The sequence below is a fragment of the Pseudophryne corroboree genome, chromosome 2 (assembly GCF_028390025.1).
Source record: "Pseudophryne corroboree isolate aPseCor3 chromosome 2, aPseCor3.hap2, whole genome shotgun sequence".
Taxonomy (NCBI): domain Eukaryota; kingdom Metazoa; phylum Chordata; class Amphibia; order Anura; family Myobatrachidae; genus Pseudophryne; species Pseudophryne corroboree.
Genome location: NC_086445.1, coordinates 279,442,657 through 279,467,943, shown reverse-complemented (window position 1 = coordinate 279,467,943; position 25,287 = coordinate 279,442,657). Strand labels below are relative to the sequence as shown.

The following is a 25,287-nucleotide window of genomic DNA, read 5'->3' as shown; positions in this document are numbered from 1 at the left end:
AATCTGTACCCCCGGGATACTACTTGTAGGATCCAGGGGTCCTGTACGGTTTCAGCGCCATGCTGAGAACTTGTCAGAAGCGGTGGAACGCTTCTGTTCCTGGGAATGGGCTGCCTGCTGCAGTCTTCTTCCCTTTCCTCTATCCCTGGGCAGATATGATCTTATAGGGACGAGAGGACTGAGGCTGAAAAGACGGTGTCTTTTTCTGCAGAGATGTGACTTAGGGTAAAAAACGGTGGATTTTCCAGCAGTTGCCGTGGCCACCAGGTCCGATGGACCGACCCCAAATAACTCCTCTTCCTTTATACGGCAATACACCTTTGTGCCGTTTGGAATCTGCATCACCTGACCACTGTCGTGTCCATAACATCTTCTGGCAGTTATGGACATCGCATTTACTCATGATGCCAGAGTGCAAATATCCCTCTGTGCATCTCGCATATATAGAAATGCATCCTTTAAATGCTCTATAGTCAATAAAATACTGTCCCTGTCAAGGGTATCAATATTTTTAGTCAGGGAATCCGACCAAGCCACCCCAGCTCTGCACATCCAGGCTGAGGCGATCGCTGGTCGCAGTATAACACCAGTATGTGTGTATATACTTTTTATGATATTTTCCAGCCTCCTGTCAGCTGGTCCTTGAGGACGGCCCTATCTATAGACGGTACCGCCACTTGTTTTGATAAGCGTGTGAGCGCCTTATCCACCTTAAGGGGTGTTTCCCAACGCGCCCTAACTTCTGGCGGGAAAGGGTATACCGCCCATAATTTTCTATCGGGGGGAACCCACGCATCATCACACACTTTATTTAATCTATCTGATTCAGGAAAAACTATGGTAGTTTTTTCACATCCCACATAATACCCTCTTTTGTGGTACTTGTAGTATCAGAAATATGTAACACCTCCTTCATTGCCTTTAACGTGTGGCCCTAATAAGGAATACGTTTGTTTATTCACCGTCGACACTGGATTCAGTGTCCCTGTCTGTGTCTGTGTCGACCGACTAAAGTAAACGGGCGTTTTAAAACCCCTGACGGTGTTTTTGAGACGTCTGGACCGGTACTAATTGTTTGTCGGCCGTCTCATGTCGTCAACCGACCTTGCAGCGTGTTGACATTATCACGTAATTTCCTAAATAAGCCATCCATTCCGGTGTCGACTCCCTAGAGAGTGACATCACCATTACAGGCAATTGCTCCGCCTCCTCACCAACATCGTCCTCCTACATGTCGACACACACGTACCGACACACAGCACACACACAGGGAATGCTCTGATAGAGGACAGGACCCACTAGCCCTTTGGAGAGACAGAGGGAGAGTTTGCCAGCACACACCAAAAACGCTATAATTATATAGGGACAACCTTATATAAGTGTTTTCCCTTATAGCATCTTAATATATAAGCATATCGCCAAATTAGTGCCCCCCCTCTCTGTTTTAACCCTGTTTCTGTAGTGCAGTGCAGGGGAGAGCCTGGGAGCCTTCCCTCCAGCCTTTCTGTGAGGGAAAATGGCGCTGTGTGCTGAGGAGATAGGCCCCGCCCCTTTTTCGGCGGCCTCGTCTCCCGCTCTTAACGGATTCTGGCAGGGGTTAAATATCTCCATATAGCCTCCGGAGGCTATATGTGAGGTATTTTTAGCCAAAATAGGTATTCATTTGCCTCCCAGGGCGCCCCCCTCCCAGCGCCCTGCACCCTCAGTGACTGCCGTGTGAAGTGTGCTGAGAGGAAAATGGCGCACAGCTGCAGTGCTGTGCGCTACCTTTAGAAGACTGAGGAGTCTTCTGCCGCCGATTCTGGACCTCTTCTTACTTCAGCATCTGCAAGGGGGCCGGCGGCAAGGCTCCGGTGACCATCCAGGCTGTACCTGTGATTGTCCCTCTGGAGCTGATGTCCAGTAGCCAAGAAGCCAATCCATCCTGCACGCAGGTGAGTTCACTTCTTCTCCCCTAAGTCCCTCGTTGCAGTGATCCTGTTGCCAGCAGGACTCACTGTAAAATAAAAAACCTAAGCTAAACTTTTCTAAGCAGCTCTTTAGGAGAGCCACCTAGATTGCACCCTTCTCGGCCGGGCACAAAAATCTAACTGGCTTGGAGGAGGGTCATAGGGGGAGGAGCCAGTGCACACCACCTGATCGGAAAGCTTTACTTTTGTGCCCTGTCTCCTGCGGAGCCGCTATTCCCCATGGTCCTTTCAGGAACCCCAGCATCCACTAGGACGATAGAGAAAGACAGTTTAGTGTTTTTGAAAACAGACTATTTCTATCTTGGCTGCAAATTGTTTTAGAAGTTTACCTAAAAGTATACATTGTAGCTGTACTGGGCAGAAGATCACTGGAAGGGATTTTACACTGACATGAATTGAGAATTAAGACTGAAGCAGTGTGCGGCGCATATGCATATATGGTAACAAATTCTCTTCCAAACAAAATAGATTTACTAGAATTAATGAAGTTTAATTGACTTTTACAAATAATTATACTTGTGGTTGTAATTAGTAGAGGACACTATGTTGGTGATTGATTTAGGTATTACCTACTGTAGTTGCCATTTCTGTGGTTGGGAAGAGATTCATTTTCCCTGGTGAGGGGTAGTTAATTGGTGACTGTCTCACTAATGCTCTGTAGTTCAACTTCGTACGTTCACATGTTCTACAATCTAAGGGAGACACATCCCGCTTCATTTTGGTAAAAAATGTAAACAAAACAATCAAAGAAAGATATCACATGCTAGTACCATAGAACACACACATACTCTAAAACACATGTTCCATGGAACTGATCACTTGACCCCAAAAAAAATAAGATTTTACTTACCGATAAATCTATTTCTCATAGTCCGTAGTGGATGCTGGGGACTCTGTCAGGACCATGGGGAATAGCGGCTCCGCAGGAGACAGGGCACAAAAGCAAGCTTTTAGGATCACATGGTGTGTACTGGCTCCTCCCCCTATGACCCTCCTCCAAGCCTCAGTTAGGTACTGTGCCCGGATGAGCGTACACAATAAGGAAGGATCTTGAATCCCGGGTAAGACTCATACCAGCCACACCAATCACACCGTACAACTTGTGATTTGAACCCAGTTAACAGTATGATAACAATGAAGTAGCCTCTAAAAAAGATGGCTCACAACAATAATAACCCGATTTTTTTGTAACAATAACTATGTACAAGTAATGCAGACAATCCGCACTTGGGATGGGCGCCCAGCATCCACTACGGACTATGAGAAATAGATTTATCGGTAAGTAAATTCTTATTTTCTCTAACGTCCTAGTGGATGCTGGGGACTCCGTCAGGACCATGGGGATTATACCAAAGCTCCCAAACGGGCGGGAGAGTGCGGATGACTCTGCAGCACCGAATGAGAGAACTCCAGGTCCTCCTCAGCCAGGGTATCAAATTTGTAGAATTTAGCAAACGTGTTTGCCCCTGACCAAGTAGCTGCTCGGCAAAGTTGTAAAGCCGAGACCCCTCGGGCAGCCGCCCAAGATGAGCCCACCTTCCTTATGGAATGGGCTTTTACAGATTTTGGCTGTGGCAGGCCTGCCACAGAATGTGCAAGCTGAATTGTACTACAAATCCAACGAGCAATAGTCTGCTTAGAAGCAGGAGCACCCAGCTTTTTGGGTGCCTACAATATAAACAGCAAGTCAGACTTTCTGACTCCAGCCGTCCTGGAATTATATATATATATATATTTTCAGGGCCCTGACAACGTCTAGCAACTTGGAGTCCTCCAAGTCACTAGTAGCCGCAGGCACCACAATAGGTTGTTTCAGGTGAAACGCTGACACCACCTTAGGAAGAAACTGGGGACGAGTCCGCAGTTCTGCCCTGTCCGAATGGAAAATCAAATATGGGCTTTTGTAAGACAAAGCCGCCAATTTTGACAATCGCCTGGCCGAGGCCAGGGCCAACAGCATGGTCACTTTCCATGTGAGATATTTCAAATCCACAGATTTGAGTGGTTCAAACCAATATGATTTGAGGAATCCCAACACTACGTTGAGATCCCACGGTGCCACTGGAGGCACACAAGGGCTGTATATGCAATACTCCCTTGACAAACGTCTGGACTTCAGGAACTGAAGCCAATTCTTTCTGGAAGAAAATCTATAGGGCCGAAACTTGAACCTTAATGGACCCCAATTTGAGGCTCATAGACACTCCTGTTTGCAGGAAGTGCAGAAATCGACCTAGTTGAAATTTTTTTTTTTTTTCGTGGGGCCCTCCTGGCCTCACCCACGCAACATATTTTTACCACATGTGGTGATAACGTTGTGCGGTCACCTCCTTCCTGGCTTTGACCAGGGTAGGTATGACCTCTTCCGGAATGCCTTTTCCCTTAGGATCCGGCGTTCAAACCGCCATGCCGTCAAACGCAGTCGCGGTAAGTCTTGGAACAGACAAGGTCCCTGCTGGAGCAGGTCCTTTCTTAAAGGCCGATGCCACGGTTCCTCTTGGAACAGACATGGTACTTGCTGAAAGCAAATCCCTTCTTAGCTCCCGAGGCCATTAGTCCTCTGTGAGCATCTCTTGAAGTTCCGGTTACCAAGTCCCTCTTGGCCAATCCGGAGCCACGAGTATAGTTCTTACTCCTCTATGTCTTATAATTCTCAATACCTTGGTTATGAGAAGCAGAGAAGGGAACACATACACCGACTGTTACACCCACGGTGTTACCAGGACGTCCACAGCTATCGCCTGAAGGTCTCGTGACCTGGCGCAATACCTGTCCCATTTTTTTGTTCGGGCGGGACGCCATCATGTCCACCTTTGGTCTTTCCCAACGGTTCACAATCATGCGGAAAACTTCCCGATGAAGTTCCCACTCTCCCGGGTGGAGGTCGTGCCTGCTGAGGAAGTCTGCTTCCCAGTCGTCCACTCCCGGAATTAACACTGCTGACAGTGCTATCACATGATTTTCCGCCTAGCGAAAAATCCTTGCAGTTTTGCCACTGCCCTCCTGCTTCTTGTGTCGCCCTTTCTGTTTACGTGGGCGACTGCCGTGATGTTATCCCACTGGATCAATACCGGCTGACCTTGAAGCAGAGGTCTTGCTAAGCTTAGAGCATTATAAATTTGCTCTTAGCTCCAGTATATTTATGTGGAGAGAATTCTCCAGACTTGATCACACTCCTTGTGTGACTGCTCCCCAGCCTCTCAGGCTGGCCTCCGTGGTCACGAGCATCCAATCCTGAATGCCGAATCTGCGGCCCTCTAGAAGATGAGCACTCTGTAATCACCACAGGAGAGACACCCTTGTCCTTGGATATAGGGTTATCCGCTGATGCATCTGAAGATGCGATCCGGACCATTTGTCCAGCAGATCCCACTGAAGAGTTCTTGCGTGAAATCTGCCGAATGGAAGCGCTTCGTAATAAGCCACCATTTTTACCAGGACTCTTGTGCAATGATGCACTGACACTTTTCCTGGTTTTAGGAGGATCCCGATTAGCTCGGATAACTCCCTGGCTTTCTCCTCTGGGAGAAACACCTTTTCCTGGACTGTGTCCAGAATCATCCCTAGGATCAGCAGACGTGTCGTCGGAACAACTGCGGTTTTGGAATATTTAGAATCCACCCGTGCTGTTGTAGAACTACTTGAGATAGTGCTACTCCGACCTCCAACTGTTCTCTGGACCTTGTTCTTATCAGGAGGTCGTCCATTTTCTTTGAAGACGAATCCTCCTTTCGGTCATTACCTTGGTAAGGACCCGAGGTGCCTTGGACAATCCAACGGCATCGTCTTGAAACTGATAGTGACAGTTCTGTACCACGAACCTGAGGTACCCTTGGTGAGAAAAGGCAAATTTTGGGACATGGAGGTAAGCATCCCTGATGTCCCGGGACACCATATAGTCCCCTTGTTCTTTGCGATCACTGCTCTGAGTGACTCCATCTGGATTTGAACCCTTGTAAGTGTTCAAATTTTTCAGATTTAGAATAGGTCTCACCTAGCCTTCAGTACCACCATATAGTGTGGAGTAATACCCCTTTCCTTGTTGTCGGAGGGGTAAATTTATTATCACCTGCTGGGAATACAGCTTGTGAATTGTTTTCAATACTGCCTCCCTGTCGGAGGGAGACATTGGTACAGCAGACTACAGGAACCTGCGAGGGGGGAAACCTCTCGACATTCCAATCTGTACCCCTTGGATACTACTTGTAGGATCCAGGGGTCCTGTACGGTCCCAGCGTCATGCTGAGAACTTGGTAGAAGCGGTGGAGGGCTTCTGTTCCTGGGAATGGGCTGCCTGCTGCAGTCTTCTTCCCTTTCCTCTATCCCTGGGCAGATATGACTCTTATAGGGACGAAAGGACTGAGGCTGAAAAGACGGTGTCTTTTTCTGCAGAGATGTGACTTAGGGTAAAAAACGGTGGATTTTCCAGCAGTTGCCCTGGCCACCAGGTCCCATGGACCGACCCCAAATAACTACTCCCCTTTATACGGCAATACATCTTTGTGCCGTTTGGAATCTGCATCACCTGACCACTGTCGTGTCCATAAACATCTTCTTGCAGATATGGACATCGCATTTACTCTTGATGCCAGAGTGCAAATATCCCTCTGCGCACCTCGCATATATAGAAATGCATCCTTTAAATGCTCTATAGTCAATAAAATACTGTCCCTGTCAAAGGTATCAATATTTTTAGTCAGGGAATCCGACCAAGCCACCTCAGCTCTGCACATCCAGGCTGAGGCGATCGCTGGTCGCAGTATAACACCAGCATGTGTGTGTATACTTTTTAGGATATTTTTCAGCCTCCTATCAGCTGGCTCCTTAAGTACGGCCCTATCCGTAGATGGTACCGCCACTTGTTCTGATAAGCGTGTGAGCGCCTTATCCACCCTGAGGGGTGTTTCCCACTGCGCCTTAACTTCTGGCGGGAAAGGGTATACCGCCAATAATTTTCTATCGGGGGAAACCCACGCATCATCACACACTTCATTTAATTTATCTGATTCAGGAAAAACTACAGGTAGTTTTTTCACCTCACACATAATACCCTTTTTTGTGGTACTTGGAGTATCAGAAATATGTAACACCACCTTCATTGCCCTTAACGTGTGGCCCTAAAAGAAAATACGTTTGTTTCTTCACCGTCGACACTGAAATCAGTGTCCGTGTCTGGGTCTGTGTCGACCGACTGAGGTAAATGGGCATTTTACAGCCCCTGACGGTGTTTGAGACGCCTGGACAGATACTAATTTGTTCGCCGGCCCTCTCATGTCGTCAACCGGCTTGCAGCGTGTTGACATTGTCACGTAATTTCCATAAATAAGCCATCCATTCCGGTGTCGACTCCCTAGAGAGTGACATCACCATTACAGGCAATTTGCTCCGCCTCCTCACCAATATTTTCCTCATACATGTCGACACACACGTACCGACATACAGCACACACATAGGGAATGCTCTGATAGAGGACAGGACCCACTAGCCCTTTGGGGAGACAGAGGGAGAGTTTGCCAGCACACACCAAAACGCTATAATTATCCAGGGACAACCTTTATATAAGTGTTCCTCCCTTATAGCATTTTAATATATACATATCGCCAAATCAGTGCCCCCCCTCTCTGTTTTAACCCTGTTTCTGTAGTGCAGGGCAGGGGAGAGCATGGGAGCCTTCCCACCAGCCTTTCTGTGAGGGAAAATGGCGCTGTGTGCTGAGGAGAATAGGCCCCGCCCCCTTTTCGGCGGGCTTCTTCTCCGGAGTTTTAGATATCTGGCAGGGGTTAAATACATCCATATAGCCTCAAGGGCTATATGTGATGTATTTTTCGCCATACAGGTATTATACATTGCTGCCCAGGGCGCCCCCCCCCAGCGCCCTGCACCCTCCGTGACCGCTGTGTGAAGTGTGCTGACAACAATGGCGCACAGCTGCAGTGCTGTGCGCTACCTGATGAAGACAGAGTCTTCTGCCGCCTGGTTCCGGACCTCTTCATCTTCAGCGTCTGCAAGGGGGGTCGGCGGCGCGGCTCCGGGACGAACCCCAGGGCGAGCCCTGTGTTCCGACTCCCTCTGGAGCTATGTCCAGTAGCCTAAGAATCCAATCCATCCTGCACGCAGGTGAGTTGAAAATCTCTCCCCTAAGTCCCTCGATGCAGTGAGCCTGTTGCCAGCAGGACTCACTGAAAATAAAGAACCTAAAAACTTTTTCTAAGTAACTCTTTAAGAGAGCCACCTAGATTGCACCCTTCTCGGCCGGGCACAAAAACCTAACTGAGGCTTGGAGGAGGGTCATAGGGGGAGGAGCCAGTACACACCATGTGATCCTAAAAGCTTGCTTTTGTGCCCTGTCTCCTGCGGAGCCGCTATTCCCCATGGTCCTGACGGAGTCCCCAGCATCCACTAGGACGTTAGAGAAACATCAGATCCCTCACAAAGCCTACTCGCCGAAAAACACCCCCATATGCCTCTTTCACTCCCATTTGCTCTGCATATCTTCCCACTCACTTATGTAATAACTGCTGGGCTGGTGATGACGCTCACTAGGGCATAAAGCAGAAAGGATCTGAGATCTACAGGTCAAGGCTCAGTTGGCCAACTGCTGCCTATTTATACCAGGTGTATTATTTTACTTTCATCTGTAGCTACCCAATTAGAACTTGATTGGCCAGTGCTCAAAGCAACACCATCAACATCTTTTATGTGCTAATCCTTTCATATTGCATGCTTAAAACACTGCTTTGGGTCACTAAGTAAATATGTAGTGTGCAACAAGGACATGCAGTCAGGGGAGGCAGTGCCTCCCCTGTCATTAATGATTAAAATAATACACTGGAAATAATACACTGCCACTGGAATCAATATAAACCATAAATTCTGGGCTTTACACAACCCCTCCCAAAAATCTGTTGACCTGGTCAACAATATATTAAACCCATGCACTGTTTGGCATCCATGTCCCTGTGGAGAGATTATCCTAAGTCCTACTTGATGGAGCCTTTATCGCCAGAATATATCCACCCTTCACTACACTGCTATATTCATCTTACTAGATTCCTAGTGGAAGTATCCTTAGCACCTCATTTAAGAACGAGACATAACCCTTTAGCACTCGCTAAAGAGGTTATGTCTTCCCTTCAGTATTCAGGATTACCATCGTATGTCTCTGTATCACTCTCATCATCAATAGATGAAGAGAGTGATAAGGTCCCCATTGATTGCAATGGGGACATATCACTGTCTTTGCGGCTTCAGCAAAACCTTCCAGGCACTGCTTGGTCCTTGCCAGGTGAAAGAGTCATGCACACACCGGCCGTTGCTCATGTGCCTGACACACAAGGTGGTTGCTGGCTGTGTCCTGCAGAGTGAAGGACGCCGCCGGAATTTGTTGGTGAGGCAAGTTATGCAGAATACCAACAGCATATCACAGTATCACTGCAATAATTAACATGGTTACATAGTTACATAGTTGTTGAGGTTGAAAAAAGACAATTGTCCATCGAGTTCAACCTATAGTGCTATATGCTGTATTATCTCCAATTTACTTATACCCTTCGATGCTATTTTCTGCTAAAAATCTGTCTAATCCTTTCTTAAATGCCTCGATTATATCCGACATCACCACTATCTGGCAGTGAATTCCATAAACTCACTGTCCGCACTGCGAAGAAACTTGTCCTACGCTTGGTCTTAAAATTTTCTCCCCTCCAACCTAAGGGGATGACCAGGTGTCCTGTGTACAGAGCTCTTAATAAGTAAATCGCCTGAAAGTTCCTTATATTGCCCCTTGATATATTTGAAGATATTAATCATGTCCCCTCTTATGTGCCTTTTTTCCAGCGTAAACATATCCAGCCTAAGTAGTCTTTCCTCATAATCCAATAACTCTAGGCTAGGCCCTTAACTAATTTTGTAGCTCTTTCTGAACCCTTTCTAGTTCAACTATGTCTTTTTTTTTTGTTTTTTTTTACAAAATACTTTGGGGTATATGCAATTGCGGGCGAATCGCGGCAAATTATCGCCGTTTTTTTAATTCGACACAATTCAACAGGTGAATTCCGGCAGGTGGCTGCCGGAATTCACCATATTCAATGAAAAACGGATTCGACATTCCCGCGGGCAAAAAACGGCCGATTTGCCGGATTTTGCCGCAAATTAAAAAAACGGGAAAAAACGGGAAAAACCCGGAAAAAAACGGCGTGGGGTCCCCCCTCCAAAGCATAACCAGCCTCGGGCTCTTCGAGCTGGTCCTGGTTCTAAAAATGCGGGGAAAAATTTGACAGGGGATCCCCCGTATTTTTAAAACCAGCACCGGGCTCTGCACCTGGTGCTGGTGCAAAAAATACGGGGGACAAAAAGAGTAGGGGTCCCCCGTATTTTTTACACCAGCATCGGGCTCCACTAGCTGGACAGATAATGCCACAGCCGGAGGTCACTTTTATACAGTGCCCTGCGGCCGTGGCATTAAATATCCAACTAGTCACCCCTGGCCAAGGTACCCTGGGGGAGTGGGGACCCCTTCAATCAAGGGGTCCCCCCCCAGCCACCCAAGGGCCAGGGGTGAAGCCCGAGGCTGTCCCCCCCATCCAAGGGCTGCGGATGGGAGGCTGATAGCCTTGAGAAAAATGTCAGAATATTGTTTTTTCCAGTAGTACTACAAGTCCCAGCAAGCCTCCCCCGCAAGCTGGTACTTGGAGAACCACAAGTACCAGCATGCGGGAGAAAAACGGGCCCGATGGTACCTGTAGAACTACTGGGGAAAAAATACCCAAATAAAAACAGGACACACACACCGTGACAAGTACAACTTTATTACATACTGCAGACACACACATACTTACCTATGTTGACACGCCGACTGCCACAGTCTCCGACGATCCGAGGGTACCTGTGAAAAAATTATACTCACCTTCCAGCGTCCAGAAATAAATCCACGTCCAGAGTATAATCCACGTACTTGTTAAAAAAACAAACCGCATACCCGACCATGCCGGACTGAAAGGGGTCCCATATTGACACATGAGACCCCTTTCCCCGAATGTGCCGGGACCCCACGTGACTCCTGTCACTGAGGTCCCTTCAGCCAATCAGGAAGCGCTACTACGTGGCGCTCACCTGATTGGCTGTGCGCTGTCTGTGCTGTGACAGCGCATCGCACAGCTCTCTCCATTACTTGCAATGGTGGGAACTTTGCCGTCAGCGGGGGGGTTACCCGTGGTCAACTAGCCGCAAAGTTCCCACCATTGAATATAATGGAGAGGCTTTGCGATGCGCTGTCTGAGCTCAGACGCGCAGAGCCAATCAGCAGAGTGCAAGGACGTTGCACTCGCTGATTGGCTGAAGAGATCTTTCAGTGACAGCTGTCACGGAGAGGTCTCTGCATTCGGGAAAAGGGGTCTCATGTGTCAACATGGGACCCCTTTCAGTCCGCTGGCACGGGTTTTTGCATTTTTTTATTTTGCCAAGTACCTGGATAATACTCTGGACGTGGATGTATCTCTGGACGCTGGAAGGTGAGTATAATTTTTTCACAGGTACCCTCGGATCGTCGGAGACTGTGGCAGTCGGCATGTCAACATAGGTAAGTATGTGTGTGTCGGCAGTATGTAATAAAGTTGCATTTGTGACGGTGTGTGTCCTGTTTTTATTTGGGTATTTTTTCCCCAGTAGTACTACAGGTACCAGTGGGCCCGTTTTTCTCCCGCATGCTGGTACTTGTGGTTCTCCAAGTACCAGCTTGCGGGGGAGGCTTGCTGGGACTTGTAGTACTACTGGAAAAAACAATATTCTGACATTTTTCTCAAGGCTATCAGCCTCACATCCGCAGCCCTTGGATGGGGGGGGGGCAGCCTCGGGCTTCACCCCTGGCCCTTGGGTGGCTGGGGGGGGACCCCTTGATTGAAGGGGTCCCCACTCCCCCAGGGTACCCCGGCCAGGGGTGACTAGTTGGATATTTAATGCCACGGCCGCAGGGCACTGTATAAAAGTGACCCCCGGCTGTGGCATTATCTGTCCAGCTAGTGGAGCCCGATGCTGGTGTAAAAAATACGGGGGACCCCTACTCTTTTTGTCCCCAGTATTTTTTGCACCAGCACCAGGCGCAGAGCCCGATGCTGGTTTTAAAAATACGGGGGATCCCCTGTCAAATTTTTCCCCGCATTTTTAGAACCAGGACCAGCTCGAAGAGCCCGAGGCTGGTTATGCTTTGGAGGGGGGACCCCACGCCATTTTTTTCCTTGATTTTAACGTTCCAGCTATAAAAAAAATATATATATATTTTTTAAAATATATAAATAATACTTGTGCCTCCAAAAAAGACAAACCAAGTACCTAATCCCTTCTAATATAAATAGATATGCTATTACCAAAAAAAAAAAACACCAACAAAAACACGTTTTAAATTTTTTTTATTGGTTTCACCCTCCAAAGTGTGGCGGATTGAAAATGACGAATTTACTGTCTAAAAGCACTGTTGTCGAATTTCCAAACTTGAATTGAATACACTTTGGTCGAATTGCAGCACTTGTATCATTGCAGAAAAGTCGAATTTGACAAAAGTCGAATTTCGAAAAAGTCGAATTTTGAAAGCCTGTTTTTTTGACGGAAAGCACTGAATTGCATTGACGATTTTTTTTTTTGGGCGAAAAATTCCCGAAATTCGACAATTTCGGGAATTCGACCGCAATTGCATATACCCCTAAGTATCATTGCAATACTAAAATAAAAATATGCAGCTGGTATTAAGACTGATTGTTAAATAGGGCCCTTATGTGTGACTCCTTCAGATCCAGATGAGCAATTCTCTCACATCTTGCACAGCAGCATTCACCTCCAACCTGCTATTCTAACAGTACATACATAACAGAGGAGGTCACCCAGGTGGCATCATGGAACACATAGCTGTCATTCACCCATGTTATTCAAGGACACTAAAAAGAAAGAGTTTCAATTATCTAAAACTAATAAAATGCATTATATTAGATAGTATTATTATAATGGTTCAGTACAGTACAAAAGTAATACTTTAAAATAGATTATAATGAAACACAATAGGAATTTAGGGGGACATGTACTAAGCAGTGATAAAATGGAGAAGTAAGCCAGTGGAGAAGTGGCCCATGGCAACCAATCAGCTGCTCTGTATACTTTTCTAGTATGCAAATTATAAATGTTACATCCATGCTGATTGGTTGCCATGGGCAACTTATCCACTGGCTCACTTCTCCACTTTTATCACTGCTTAGTACATCTCCCCCATAAAGAGGAATCTCAACCTTTTATTAAAACATATGGCATTAAAACATATACTGGAGAGAAGCCTATATAAATATTTACATATCTTGATTTCCCTATTCACTTGAGTTGAACTACTGTATGTCTTTGTGTTAAATGATACAATTATCAGAAATAAATATATTTGTCAGACAATTGCCAAAGCAATTAAACACCTTGCAAAGCTCAGAAACGTTTCTTGGTTTTGCTGCTAAGGTGTTATGTCTGTTAGAAACTGGATATTCATCAGTAGGTCTCTTGAAAGTAAAATGATTAACTTGTCACTGCATTACACCCAATCAGGTTAAAAGCAAACACTAGAGATTCAAGTTGCGGATATCACTGGCTGTTCGACATGTACTGTGTGAATTCACCAATCCAGTACTTCTGCAAAGCCAGTCCATTCAGTCATGTAATATTCTGCTTCGTCAACATGGCACTCTGCCTTAGCGAGGTGATACCACAGCAGTCTGGAGACATTTAGCCATGTAGAAACGCTTTATTTTAATAATAGATACCCTTAGATAATAGAGAAACAAAATAATTTTAATCTAATGCAAAATTTTTAAAACAATGGACCCGAGTTATTGCTGAAATGTAGAATCCATATAATGAATGTTACATTAAATTTAATCTTTGAGATACACAAAAAAAAAACCAAGGTTTATCGATGGCTGAAAAAGATGGCCCGGTGTCTTTTTTCAATCCTGACAACTACAGTACATAACTTTATACAATTATGTTAATCCTTACTTCTAGCGTAAAATAGTACCTGTAATTTAACAATAACTGCCCAAGAAAGAATTCCCGCTGCTCCTGTCAATACATCACACTACTCCTACAAAGGTAAGACTAAAATATTCAAGTAAAACATTCATATAAGCCTTCATAGTTCATGATTCAAAGCCAATACCATTTCTTGGTACTTACATACTAAAAAAAGCTATTTAGTTTGAACATGAATATTATTCTTTAGATGCCTCCCATCTGGTTTCTGTGCCAACTGAGCGGTAGTAGATTGCCTGGTTACAAAGAACCAAACACATAAGGGACATCACACTGTAAACCATTGTAGAGAACACAATGATGGAGGTCTCCTGCTAATTTGTACAACATGGACAAACTGATTTGAGGTTATCCGAGCAATGTATAGTCACTGTTTAAAGATGTAACATGAAACTACATAAAAGCACAGACAAATACCAGCAATAGGGAAACATGTCCAGGTAATTGAAATGTGTGAGTATTTAACTCCTTCTCTTCTAGACAACTCGGTCTTGCATAGCTTAGAAAACAAGAGAATACATTAAGCACACTTACTGGTGCTAGCGTCTAGATTAATCCCCCTGTCACACTGTGTGCATCTGTTATGGAAAGTAAAACAGGAATGGATAATCATTTTAAGTCTCGTTGACTAAACATATACATTGGGGCTGCTGCAGCCCATGCATTCCAATTTGTCATTTAATCAAGCATAACTGTGTTGAGAATGCTTTTCCATTAAGGAAGAACAAACAGTACCTCCAAGACTCCTCAATATTTTCCCTTACTTATATGTTGAATAAATTCATGTCCTTGCAAAACGTTTTTACATTACTGAATAATGCACGTGCTGCACCACACTCAGGACAGGGCCAGGCAACCATTGGCACTCCAGAGATTAAAGCAGATGCTCCATGATGGCCAGGTAGTCACTGGCTGGAGTGCCAGAACCATCAACAAGAGCCATTGCTAATATGTTTTGTCTTGGTTTTGGTTCTCTACTCATTACCTAGAAGGTACTGCACCTCACTTCTAGGACACACATATCCTCAGACCAATTCTCCAAGAATTACACCCTTTAGAAAAGTCTAGATATTTTTCACAGCCCAGACAGTGCCATCCTATTCAAGTGTACAGTAAGTTACCATCTGAAAAATGAAATTGCCCAAGATGCACACCTGATGGAAACCATCTCTCCTGTCTCCTATACAGTGGAGTGCTCCACATTATATCGTTTGGGTTGTCCAAAAGTGCTCAAACCATATAACAAAAGTAGGAATGACCTGGATATATATATTTAAACAGAAATGTTGAGACTTATGAGGAACACTTGACACTAAGGAATCTATATGAAATTACCATCAATCCATAAAAGAATGCATTGCTTGCAGATTTTTCCTTTTCCTGATAGAACAATTTCAAAACTGCACTAATGTTATTCAAAAAAGGTTACCCAAATGTTATATCTATATACACAAACATAGAATGAGTAGAGAAATGGGCCCCAACAGTATAAATCTGTCTATGTGCTCCCGTTCGGTGTGACAGTACAATGTAGACAGAATGGCGCATCGCACATCCTTTACCGTGTAATCACTTTTATTGCAGTCTATTTGTCACTTCTCTTACAGAATAGAAAAAGAACAACTTTGGGCATATTTATTATGAATAGAGTCACAGGCTTTATGTCTCTCTGTAAGTTTTGTGCTATTGGGAAAATATTTAGAGAAAGTATTTATTCTAATAAGCAGATACAGCTAAACACTACAGTAATATACTAGTGGCTTATCTCATATATTCTGGTATATAGGCAGCAACATACCTCTAATTGTTTTTTCAACATCAGGATCAGGAGGACTAAAGCGTGACACTCGAACCATTATAAAGGATTGCAGGGATGGATCTTTAAATGATCTTCAACTGTTAAAATTATGACAAGCTGATCAAAATGTGCAGCTCCTTTAATGTCAGCCCTCTTATATATTAACATTTCATAAGGGTTAACTTGGGTTGCTTGTGCCTGTCAGATCTGGCTAATTCTCACACTTCTTTACATTATTCCTGTGAGTTTGAACTACTTCATCCGCTCCTTGAACTGAGGCAATTACTGCACCTCCTCCGTGAGAGCTCCCTCAGGCAGGCTAATATAAGAAAGAATTGTAAGGTTAAGGACAACAGAGGTCTACCATGTTTGTATTGAAGAAATGAGGCCTGAGAGATGTACAATAAGTTAAGATTTACTTGCATTTCAAAGCTTTGCTGGTTATTTAAAGATTATTGTGCATTCCCAATGTTCAATGCTTCTCAGCTCCAAAATTCAGCAATTTCATCTTGTTTGCAGCTGCTTGTTTATTCAGCCGCCAGTAGGGCCGCAGGATTACTGGGGACATATGTGTAAAGTAAAATCTTATTTCCAACTATTGTAAAAACATATTTCTATTGATGGATTCAATGCCTCTATTCTGTCATCTATATATTAACCTTCCTGCCCTATAACTACTTATTCATCTGAGAGTTTACTTCATAAGAAAGAGGTTTCACTTATACACCTGTTTAAGAAGAAGTGTCCGTCGGTTCTGTCACTTCTATAAATATGACAAACAGCGGATTTGTGGTATCTATTGTCTATCACAGCAGCATCTGCATAGTTAAAGGACATACCCCATTTTATTTTTCACACACACAGCTGAATGTGTAAATGATAGGATGGCGGTCATTACGTAGACATGAGTTAGGTCGGCATACATTGGGGTCAACATGCATTAGGTCGACGTAATCACTAGGTCGACATGGTCATTAAGTTAAGATGTACTAGGCTGACATGGAAAAATGTCGACATGAGTTTTTCACAATTTTTTACAGTTTTTGACCTTTTTCATACTTAACTATCCATGTGGACTACAATTGGGAACGGTAACCTGTGCCGAGCGCAGTGGCAGCGGAGCGAGGCACCTTGCCCGAAGCATGGCAAGCGAAGCGAGTCATGCGAGGGGACACGGTGCACTAATTGGGGTTCCCCGTCACTTTTCTAAGAAAACGACACCAAAAAACTAAAAAAACTCATTTCGACCTTTTTCCATGTCGCCCTAGCACATGTCGACCTAATGACCATGTCGACCAGTAAAGTTGTGTCCCTGCATCTAGTCCAAGAGTTCTGTGAGGGATGATGTGAGGTACGATAATCTCCTCACAATACAATGGCTTGGGAGAGGTCACAGTGGCTAGGGTTACATGCTCTAGCATTGGGGGTTGGGTATGACATCATTAGGGTTGTGGCTAGGGCTAGAAATAATGCATCCCTACAGACCTACTTATCAGATGACAGAAGTAAGCAGGTTGCAAGCAAACATCCACAACAGCAATTTTCTTAAATGACAAATATTCAATACAATCTTCCTTAATTTACACTGACAGAGCTGTGATTGCCTCTCATAGCATGAATGGCCCTTGTCTCCATTTGGGAGAGGCTACTGTCCACATTCACATAGCTCTAGAAGCTGCTTAGAGGACAGTGAAAAAATAGATCAAATAGCATAAAAGTAATATGAATATGAATAAATAATAAAATAACATTAAATGACATCATGACTATGAATTAATTGTATTTTATTTTCAGGACTATTGGGCTCATTTATCAATGAGTGCTAAATTTCACTGTGAGTGATAAGGTGCACCAGTCAATCAGCTCATAACTGTCATTTTTCAAACACAGTCTGTAACATGGCAGTTAGGAGTTGATTGGCTGGTGCAATTTATCACTCACAGGGGGTCATTCAGATCTGATCGCTAGGCAGCGATTTTTGCAGTCCTGCAATCAGATTGTCGCCGCCTACAGATGGAGTGTATTTTAGCGGTGCAATTGTGCGATCGCATGTGTAGCAGAGCTGCACAAACTGATTTTGTGTAGTCTCTGCGCAGCCCAGGACTTACTCAGCCGCTGCGATCACATCAGCCGGTTCGAGATTGGATTTGACGTCAGACACCCTTCCTGAAAATGCTTGATCCCACCTGCGTTTTTCCGGATACTCCCTGAAAACGGGCAGTTGCCACCCACAAACGGGCTCTTCCTGTCAATCTCCTTGCGAACGCCCGTGCGAATGGATCCTTCGCACAATCCCGTCGCAGGGCGTCGATGCCCGTTATAGCAGCGCAACGCGCCGGCACCGTGCGGTGCATACGAATGCACAGTTCAGATATGATTGCCTGCTGTGCGAAAATGCACAGCAGCGATCAGATCTGAATGACCATCACAGTGAAATTTACCACTCATTGATAAATGAGCCTATATTATGTATTATTCTGTTTAGAAACAAACACAATGATAAATATTAAATACTTAGAAAACACATATAAAAAAATATGTTCTATGTAGCTACAGGCATACTATGCTTCCCAAAACCAGTCCTGTCTAATGGGAAATTCTGCCCTGGCGATGCCTTCAGATTCATTAATTCCACTGATAAGCACAAATCTAGGTCTAAGCTAAATATATATACACCATAGGTACTGTGTATCACTGATCAGGTGCAAAGCAGATGGTGCTTGCAGTGTCTAATAGGGTTCCGTGATTTTTTTCTTTTTCTTTTTTTTTTTGTTTAATTTAAACCACAATTTCTCTATGGTCTGAGGTCTGCAGATTGTGAAAATTGATTTTGTGTCATCTCGGTCTGTCCATTTGACAGCTTTCTCATACTCATTTCACTACTGGAATATCCATTTTGTACAAACCTAAGTCGCCGCTCAGCAATGCTGTGTTAGTATGAAATACTTCTTCCCTGTGTCCTAACAAGACCATCAGAGGCAGAATCATAACAGCCCAATATCAATGTACTTTAACCCTCACCTAACAATTGTGTGCTGAGTGAGGAGCCTATTCAGCATGTGTCTCTGTGGGGGTTATTCAGAGTTGTTAGCAAACCAAAAAAGAAGCAATTGGGCAAAACCATGTGCACTACAGGTGGGGCAGATGTAACGCGCTAAGGGGGCGTGTGCCCCGGGTGCAGAAGCCGAGACGGGAATTCTGCCTTCCCTCCCTCCTCTTCTCAGCCCTGAAGGGGCTATCTTCTGCCAGGTCCCGGAACCCTCACTGCAGGTCCCCGCTCCACAGCACCACCAATGTGGACTTCTGGGAAACCAGCCAGCTCCCGCCCCCCTCCCCCCAACCCTTCCACCACCATCGGCAACTAGAATGCTAACTGTGAAACCTGAACGTGATGCCGCCCGGCACCTGGCTCAGCCTCCGCCCCGCGCCTCAGAGGGAGAGGAGATGGAGCAGCCCAACAGAAACAGCAGCAGCTCGCAGGTAGACAGCCAGGGTAAGCCCCGCACCACCCTCTTGACAGTGGGAGCAAGGGTACAGCAGTCAGGGTGCACTGTGACTAGTGACGGTTGCTGTTTCTGGCTTATACAGTGTAGCAGGATGATCCCTGGCTACAGCATGGGGGACACTACTCTGACACCTCCTATATATCTGTCCTCTGTCTCCCCCAGCATCTGCACTTTGTCTCCTTCTCCCTGCTGCTTTCTGTCAATGTATCCATACCTCCCAACATTGAATCCTGTGGAAGAAGGACATCAGCGCGGCGAAGCGTGGCCTGTGAAAAGGGGGCGTGTCTTCACGGGGTTGCCACGAGTGTGAGCCACGCCCCCCGTTTTCGTCACTGAAGGGGCATGCCCAACGCTCCGTGAGCCACTGGCATGCCCTCTCTCCTTCTGTCTTCAGTGAATAGACGCTATGCGCATGCGCACAGCGTCTATTCACAGCAGTGACGGGAGCCTCCCAACTGCCCCCCCACCGTGGGACACTGTGGCCTGCGGGTGGGACAGCAGGACAGTCCCCAAAAAAATGTGACAGTTGGGAGGTATGATGTAACTGCTGCTGATCTGTGTGTTTCCAGCCCCCATCTCAGACACAATTCTCTTCCTCTCACCTTCCCATCCTCAATCAGCTGCTCCTGCCCCCTCCTCTTTCCCGTATAATCTGGAAGCTCCCCTGGAGCTGGGTAACCATGTGGTTTGCACTAAAAAGCCACGTGTGTGTGTGTGTGTGTGTGTGTGTGTGTGTATATATATATATATATATATATATATATATATATATATATAGAGAGAGAGAGAGAGAGAGAGAGAGAGAGAGAGAGAGATTGGAAATATATTCGTACTATTTACAGTTTTTACTTGCCTTTGGCAGTTAAATGGGGGTGGGGGGAGGGGGAATTTCTGCTTTGCCCGGGTGACAAAAATCCTAGTTTCGGCCCTTGAACTAAGCATTGCCTTTCTCTGTCCTTTGCTTGTTTTCAGCTTCTAGTCTGTAGTGATAGAAACAATACAGACAAGTCAGGGACAAAAGCTCATTCTCAAACTAAAGTCAAGTAGTCACTGTATGTTGCATCTGATAAGTCCATGGCGCCAGTCTAATTATAGTGTTCATGCTAGGCTGAATGAGCAGGGCGCCGTGCCTGTTCGAGTTTTAAATGGCAAAATGTGCCCTGCCGTTATTGCACTGACCCGCTAAAGCAGCCTGCCCTGTGCTGTGCCCACTCGCAGGCCACAGTGTCCCGTAGGTGGGAAAACTTGCAGTTACCGATCATCAACAGGTGAACAAACACAGAGAGTTTAAATCTCATGCAAAAATAGGTGATGCTTTCTTCTGCAAGCTGAAAACAGGAAAAGGAGCTGAATACAAGCAATGTTGCAGGGAGGAGAAAATGTGTTGGGGTTTGGCTAAATAACAGAGGTTGTCAAAAGTGAAATGCCCCTTTAAATTTTATACTGCTTATTTGCTTTATCATTTGAACTGGTTTCATAAAAAAATTATTTGATAAAATGGACATATTCCTATAATAGAAGTGTTACTACCAAGGGCGTAGCTACCATAGGTGCAGGCAGTGCAGCTGCTATGGGACCCAAAGCTGAGAGAAGAATATTGACAGGGCCGAAATTTGAACCTTAATGGACCCTAATTTTAGGCCCATAGACAGTCCTGTTTGCAGGAAATGCAGGAAACGACCCAGTTGAAATTCCTCTGTAGGGGCCTTCCTGGCCTCACACCACGCAACATATTTACGCCAAATACGGTGATAATGTTGCACAGTTACATCCTTCCTGGCTTTGATCAGGGTAGGGATGACTTCATCCGGAATGCCTTTTTCCTTCAGGATCCGGCGTTCAACCGCCATGCCGTCAAACGCAGCCGCGGTAAGTCTTGGAACAGACATGGTCCCTGCTGGAGCAGGTCCTTTCTTAGAGGTAGAGGCCACGGGTCTTCCGTGAGCATCTCTTGAAGTTCCGGGTACCAAGTCCTTCTTGGCCAATCCGGAGCCACGAGTATAGTCCTTACTCCTCTCCTTCTTATGATTCTCAGTACCTTGGGTATGAGAGGCAGAGGAGGGAACACATACACTGACTGGTACACCCACGGTGTTACCAGAGCGTCCACAGCTATTGCCTGAGGGTCCCTTGACCTGGCGCAATATCTGTCCAGTTTTTTGTTGAGGCGGGACGCCATCATGTCCACCTTTGGTTTTTCCCAACGGTTTACAATCATGTGGAAGACTTCTGGGTGAAGTCCCCACTCCCCCGGGTGGAGGTCGTGTCTGCTGAGGAAGTCTGCTTCCCAGTTGTCCACTCCCGGAATGAACACTGCTGACAGTGCTATCACATGATTTTCCGCCCAGCGAAGAATCCTTGCAACTTCCGTCATTGCCCTCCTGCTTCTTGTGCCGCCCTGTCTGTTTACGTGGGTGACTGCCGTGATGTTGTCCGACTGGATCAACACTGGCTGACCCTGAAGCAGAGGCCTTGCCTGACTTAGGGCATTGTAAATGGCCCTTAGTTCCAGGATATTTATGTGAAGTGACGTTTCCATGCTTGACCACAAGCCCTGGAAATTTCTTCCCTGTGTGACTGCTCCCCAGCCTCTCAGGCTGGCATCCGTGGTCACCAGGACCCAGTCCTGAATGCCGAATCTGCGGCCCTCTAGAAGATGAGCACTCTGTAACCACCACAGGAGAGACACCCTTGTCCTTGGAGACAGGGTTATCCGCTGATGCATTTGAAGATGCGATCCGGACCATTTGTCCAGCAGATCCCACTGAAAAGTTCTTGCGTGGAATCTGCTGAATGGAATCGCTTCGTAAGAAGCCACCATTTTTCCCAGGACCCTTGTGCATTGATGCACTGACACTTGGCCTGGTTTTAGGAGGTTCCTGACTAGGTCGGATAACTCCCTGGCTTTCTCCTCCGGGAGAAACACCTTTTTCTGTACTGTGTCCAGAATCATCCCTAGGAACAGCAGACGTGTCGTCGGAATCAGCTGCGATTTTGGAATATTTAGAATCCATCCGTGCTGTCGTAGTACTACTTGAGATAGTGCTACTCCGACCTCTAACTGTTCTCTGGACCTTGCCCTTATCAGGAGATCGTCCAAGTAAGGGATAATTAAGACGCCTTTTCTTCGAAGAAGAATCATCATTTCGGCCATTACCTTGGTAAAGACCCGGGGTGCCGTGGACAATCCAAACGGCAGCGTCTGAAACTCATAGTGACAGTTCTGTACCACAAACCTGAGGTACCCTTGGTGAGAAGGGCAAATTGGGACATGGAGGTAAGAATCCTTGATGTCCAGAGACACCATATAGTCCCCTTCTTCCAGGTTCGCTATCACTGCTCTGAGTGATTCCATCTTGAATTTGAACCTTTGTATGTAAGTGTTCAAGGATTTCAGATTTAAAATAGGTCTCACCGAGCCGTCCGGCTTCGGTACCACAAACAGCGTGGAATAATACCCCTTTCCCTGTTGTAGGAGGGGTACCTTGATTATCACCTGCTGGGAATACAGCTTGTGAATGGCTTCCAATACTGCCTCCCTGTCGGGGGGAGACGTTGGTAAAGCAGACTTCAGGAACCGGCGAGGGGGAGACGTCTCGAATTCCAATTTGTACCCCTGAGATACTACCTGCAGGATCCAGGGGTCCACTTGCGAGTGAGCCCACTGCGCGCTGAAATTCTTGAGACGGGCCCCCACCGTGCCTGAGTCCGCTTGTAAGGCCCCAGCGTCATGCTGAGGACTTGGCAGAAGCGGGGGAGGGCTTCTGTTCGTGGGAAGAGGCTGTCTGCTGCAGTCTTTTTCCCCTTCCTCTGCCCCGGGGCAGATATGAGTGGCCTTTTGCCCGCTTGCCCTTATGGGGACGAAAGAACTGAGCCTGAAAAGACGGTGTCTTTTTCTGCTGAGAGGTGACCTGGGGTAAAAAGGTGGATTTCCCAGCCGTTGCCGTGGCCACCAGGTCCGATAGACCGACCCCAAATAACTCCTCCCCTTTATACGGCAATACTTCCATATGCCGTTTGGAATCCGCATCACCTGACCACTGTCGCGTCCATAACCCTCTTCTGGCAGAAATGGACAGCGCACTTACTCTTGATGCCAGAGTGCAAATATACCTCTGTGCATCTCGCATATATAGAAATGCATCCTTTAAATGCTCTATAGTCAATAATATATTGTCCCTGTCCAGGGTATCAATATTTTCAGTCAGGGAATCCGACCAAGCCACCCCAGCACTGCATATCCAGGCTGAGGCGATTGCTGGTCGCAGTATAATACCAGTATGTGTGTATATACTTTTTAGGATATTTTCCAGCTTCCTATCAGCTGGTTCCTTGAGGGCGGCCGTATCAGGAGACGGTAACGCCACTTGTTTTGATAAGCGTGTGAGCGCCTTATCTACCCTAGGGGGTGTTTCCCACCGCGCCCTAACCTCTGGCGGGAAAGGGTATAATGCCAATAATTTTTTAGAAATTAGCAGTTTTTTATCGGGGGAAACCCACGCTTCATCACACACCTCATTTAATTCATCTGATTCAGGAAAAACTACGGGTAGTTTTTTCACACCCCACATAATACCCTTTTTTGTGGTACTTGTAGTATCAGAAATGTTCAAAACCTCCTTCATTGCCGTGATCATGTAACGTGTGGCCCTACTGGAAAATACGTTTGTTTCCTCACCGTCGACACTGGAGTCAGTGTCTGTGTCGACCATCTGAGGTAACGGGCGCTTTAGAGCCCCTGACGGTGTTTGAGACGCCTGTACAGGTATTAACTGATTTGCCGGCTGTCTCATGTCGTCAACAGTCTTTTGTAAAGTGCTGACACTATCACGTAATTCCTTCCATAAGACCATCCAGTCTGGTGTCGACTCCCTAGGGGGTGACATCACTAATACAGGCAATTGCTCCGCCTCCATACCATTTTCCTCCTCATACATGTCGACACAACGTACCGACACACAGCACACACACAGGGAATGCTCTGATAGAGGACAGGACCCCACTAGCCCTTTGGGGAGACAGAGGGAGAGTTTGCCAGCACACACCAGAGCGCTATATATATACAGGGATAACCTTATATAAGTGTTTCTCCCTGATATAGCTGCTGTATATATTTATCTGCCAAATTAGTGCCCCCCCTCTCTTGTTTTACCCTGTTTCTGTAGTGCAGGACTGCAGGGGAGAGTCAGAAAGCTTCCCTCCAACGGAGCTGTGAGGAAAAAATGGCGCCAGTGTGCTGAGGAGATAGGCTCCGCCCCCTTCTCGGCGGCCTTTCTCCCGCTTTTTTATGGAAAAATTGGCAGGGGTTAAATGCATCCATATAGCCCAGGAGCTATATGTGATGTATTTTTTGCCATATAAGGTGTTTTTATTGCGTCTCAGGGCGCCCCCCCTCCCCAGCGCCCTGCACCCTCAGTGACCGGAGTGTGAAGTGTGCTGAGAGCAATGGCGCACAGCTGCGGTGCTGTGCGCTACCTTATTGAAGACAGGACGTCTTCTGCCGCCGATTTTCCGGACCTCTTCAGTCTTCTGGCTCTGTAAGGGGGCCGGCGGCGCGGCTCTGGGACCCATCCATGGCTGGGCCTGTGATCGTCCCTCTGGAGCTAATGTCCAGTAGCCTAAGAAGCCCAATCCACTCTGCACGCAGGTGAGTTCGCTTCTTCTCCCCTTAGTCCCTCGGTGCAGTGAGCCTGTTGCCAGCAGGTCTCACTGAAAATAAAAAACCTACTTTAAACTTTTACTCTAAGCAGCTCAGGAGCCCCTTAGTATGCACCCTTCTCGTTCGGGCACAAAAATCTAACTAAGGCTTGGAGGAGGGTCATAGGGGGAGGAGCCAGTGCACACCAGGTAGTCCTAAAGCTTTTACTTTTGTGCCCAGTCTCCTGCGGAGCCGCTATTCCCCATGGTACTTTCGGAGTCCCCAGCATCCACTAGGACGTTAGAGAAATATATTTAGGCA

At 46.2% G+C, this 25,287-nt stretch overlaps 1 protein-coding gene across 6 annotated transcripts in view; it reads right to left on the bottom strand.

Moving 5' to 3' along the window:
* Positions 1-25,287, bottom strand: part of ENOX1 (ecto-NOX disulfide-thiol exchanger 1) — a 1,047,374-nt gene that overhangs the window by 367,040 nt on the left and 655,047 nt on the right. The window contains exon 1 of one of the 6 annotated variants that reach the window (XM_063952851.1): positions 2,540-2,662. The exons of the other annotated variants lie outside the window; for them this stretch is intronic. Within the exon in view, the coding sequence (XP_063808921.1) occupies positions 2,540-2,579 (40 nt within the window). The 5' untranslated portion in view covers positions 2,580-2,662. Of the gene's footprint in view, positions 1-2,539; positions 2,663-25,287 lie in introns of those variants that run through there. 6 annotated transcript variants of the gene reach the window in all.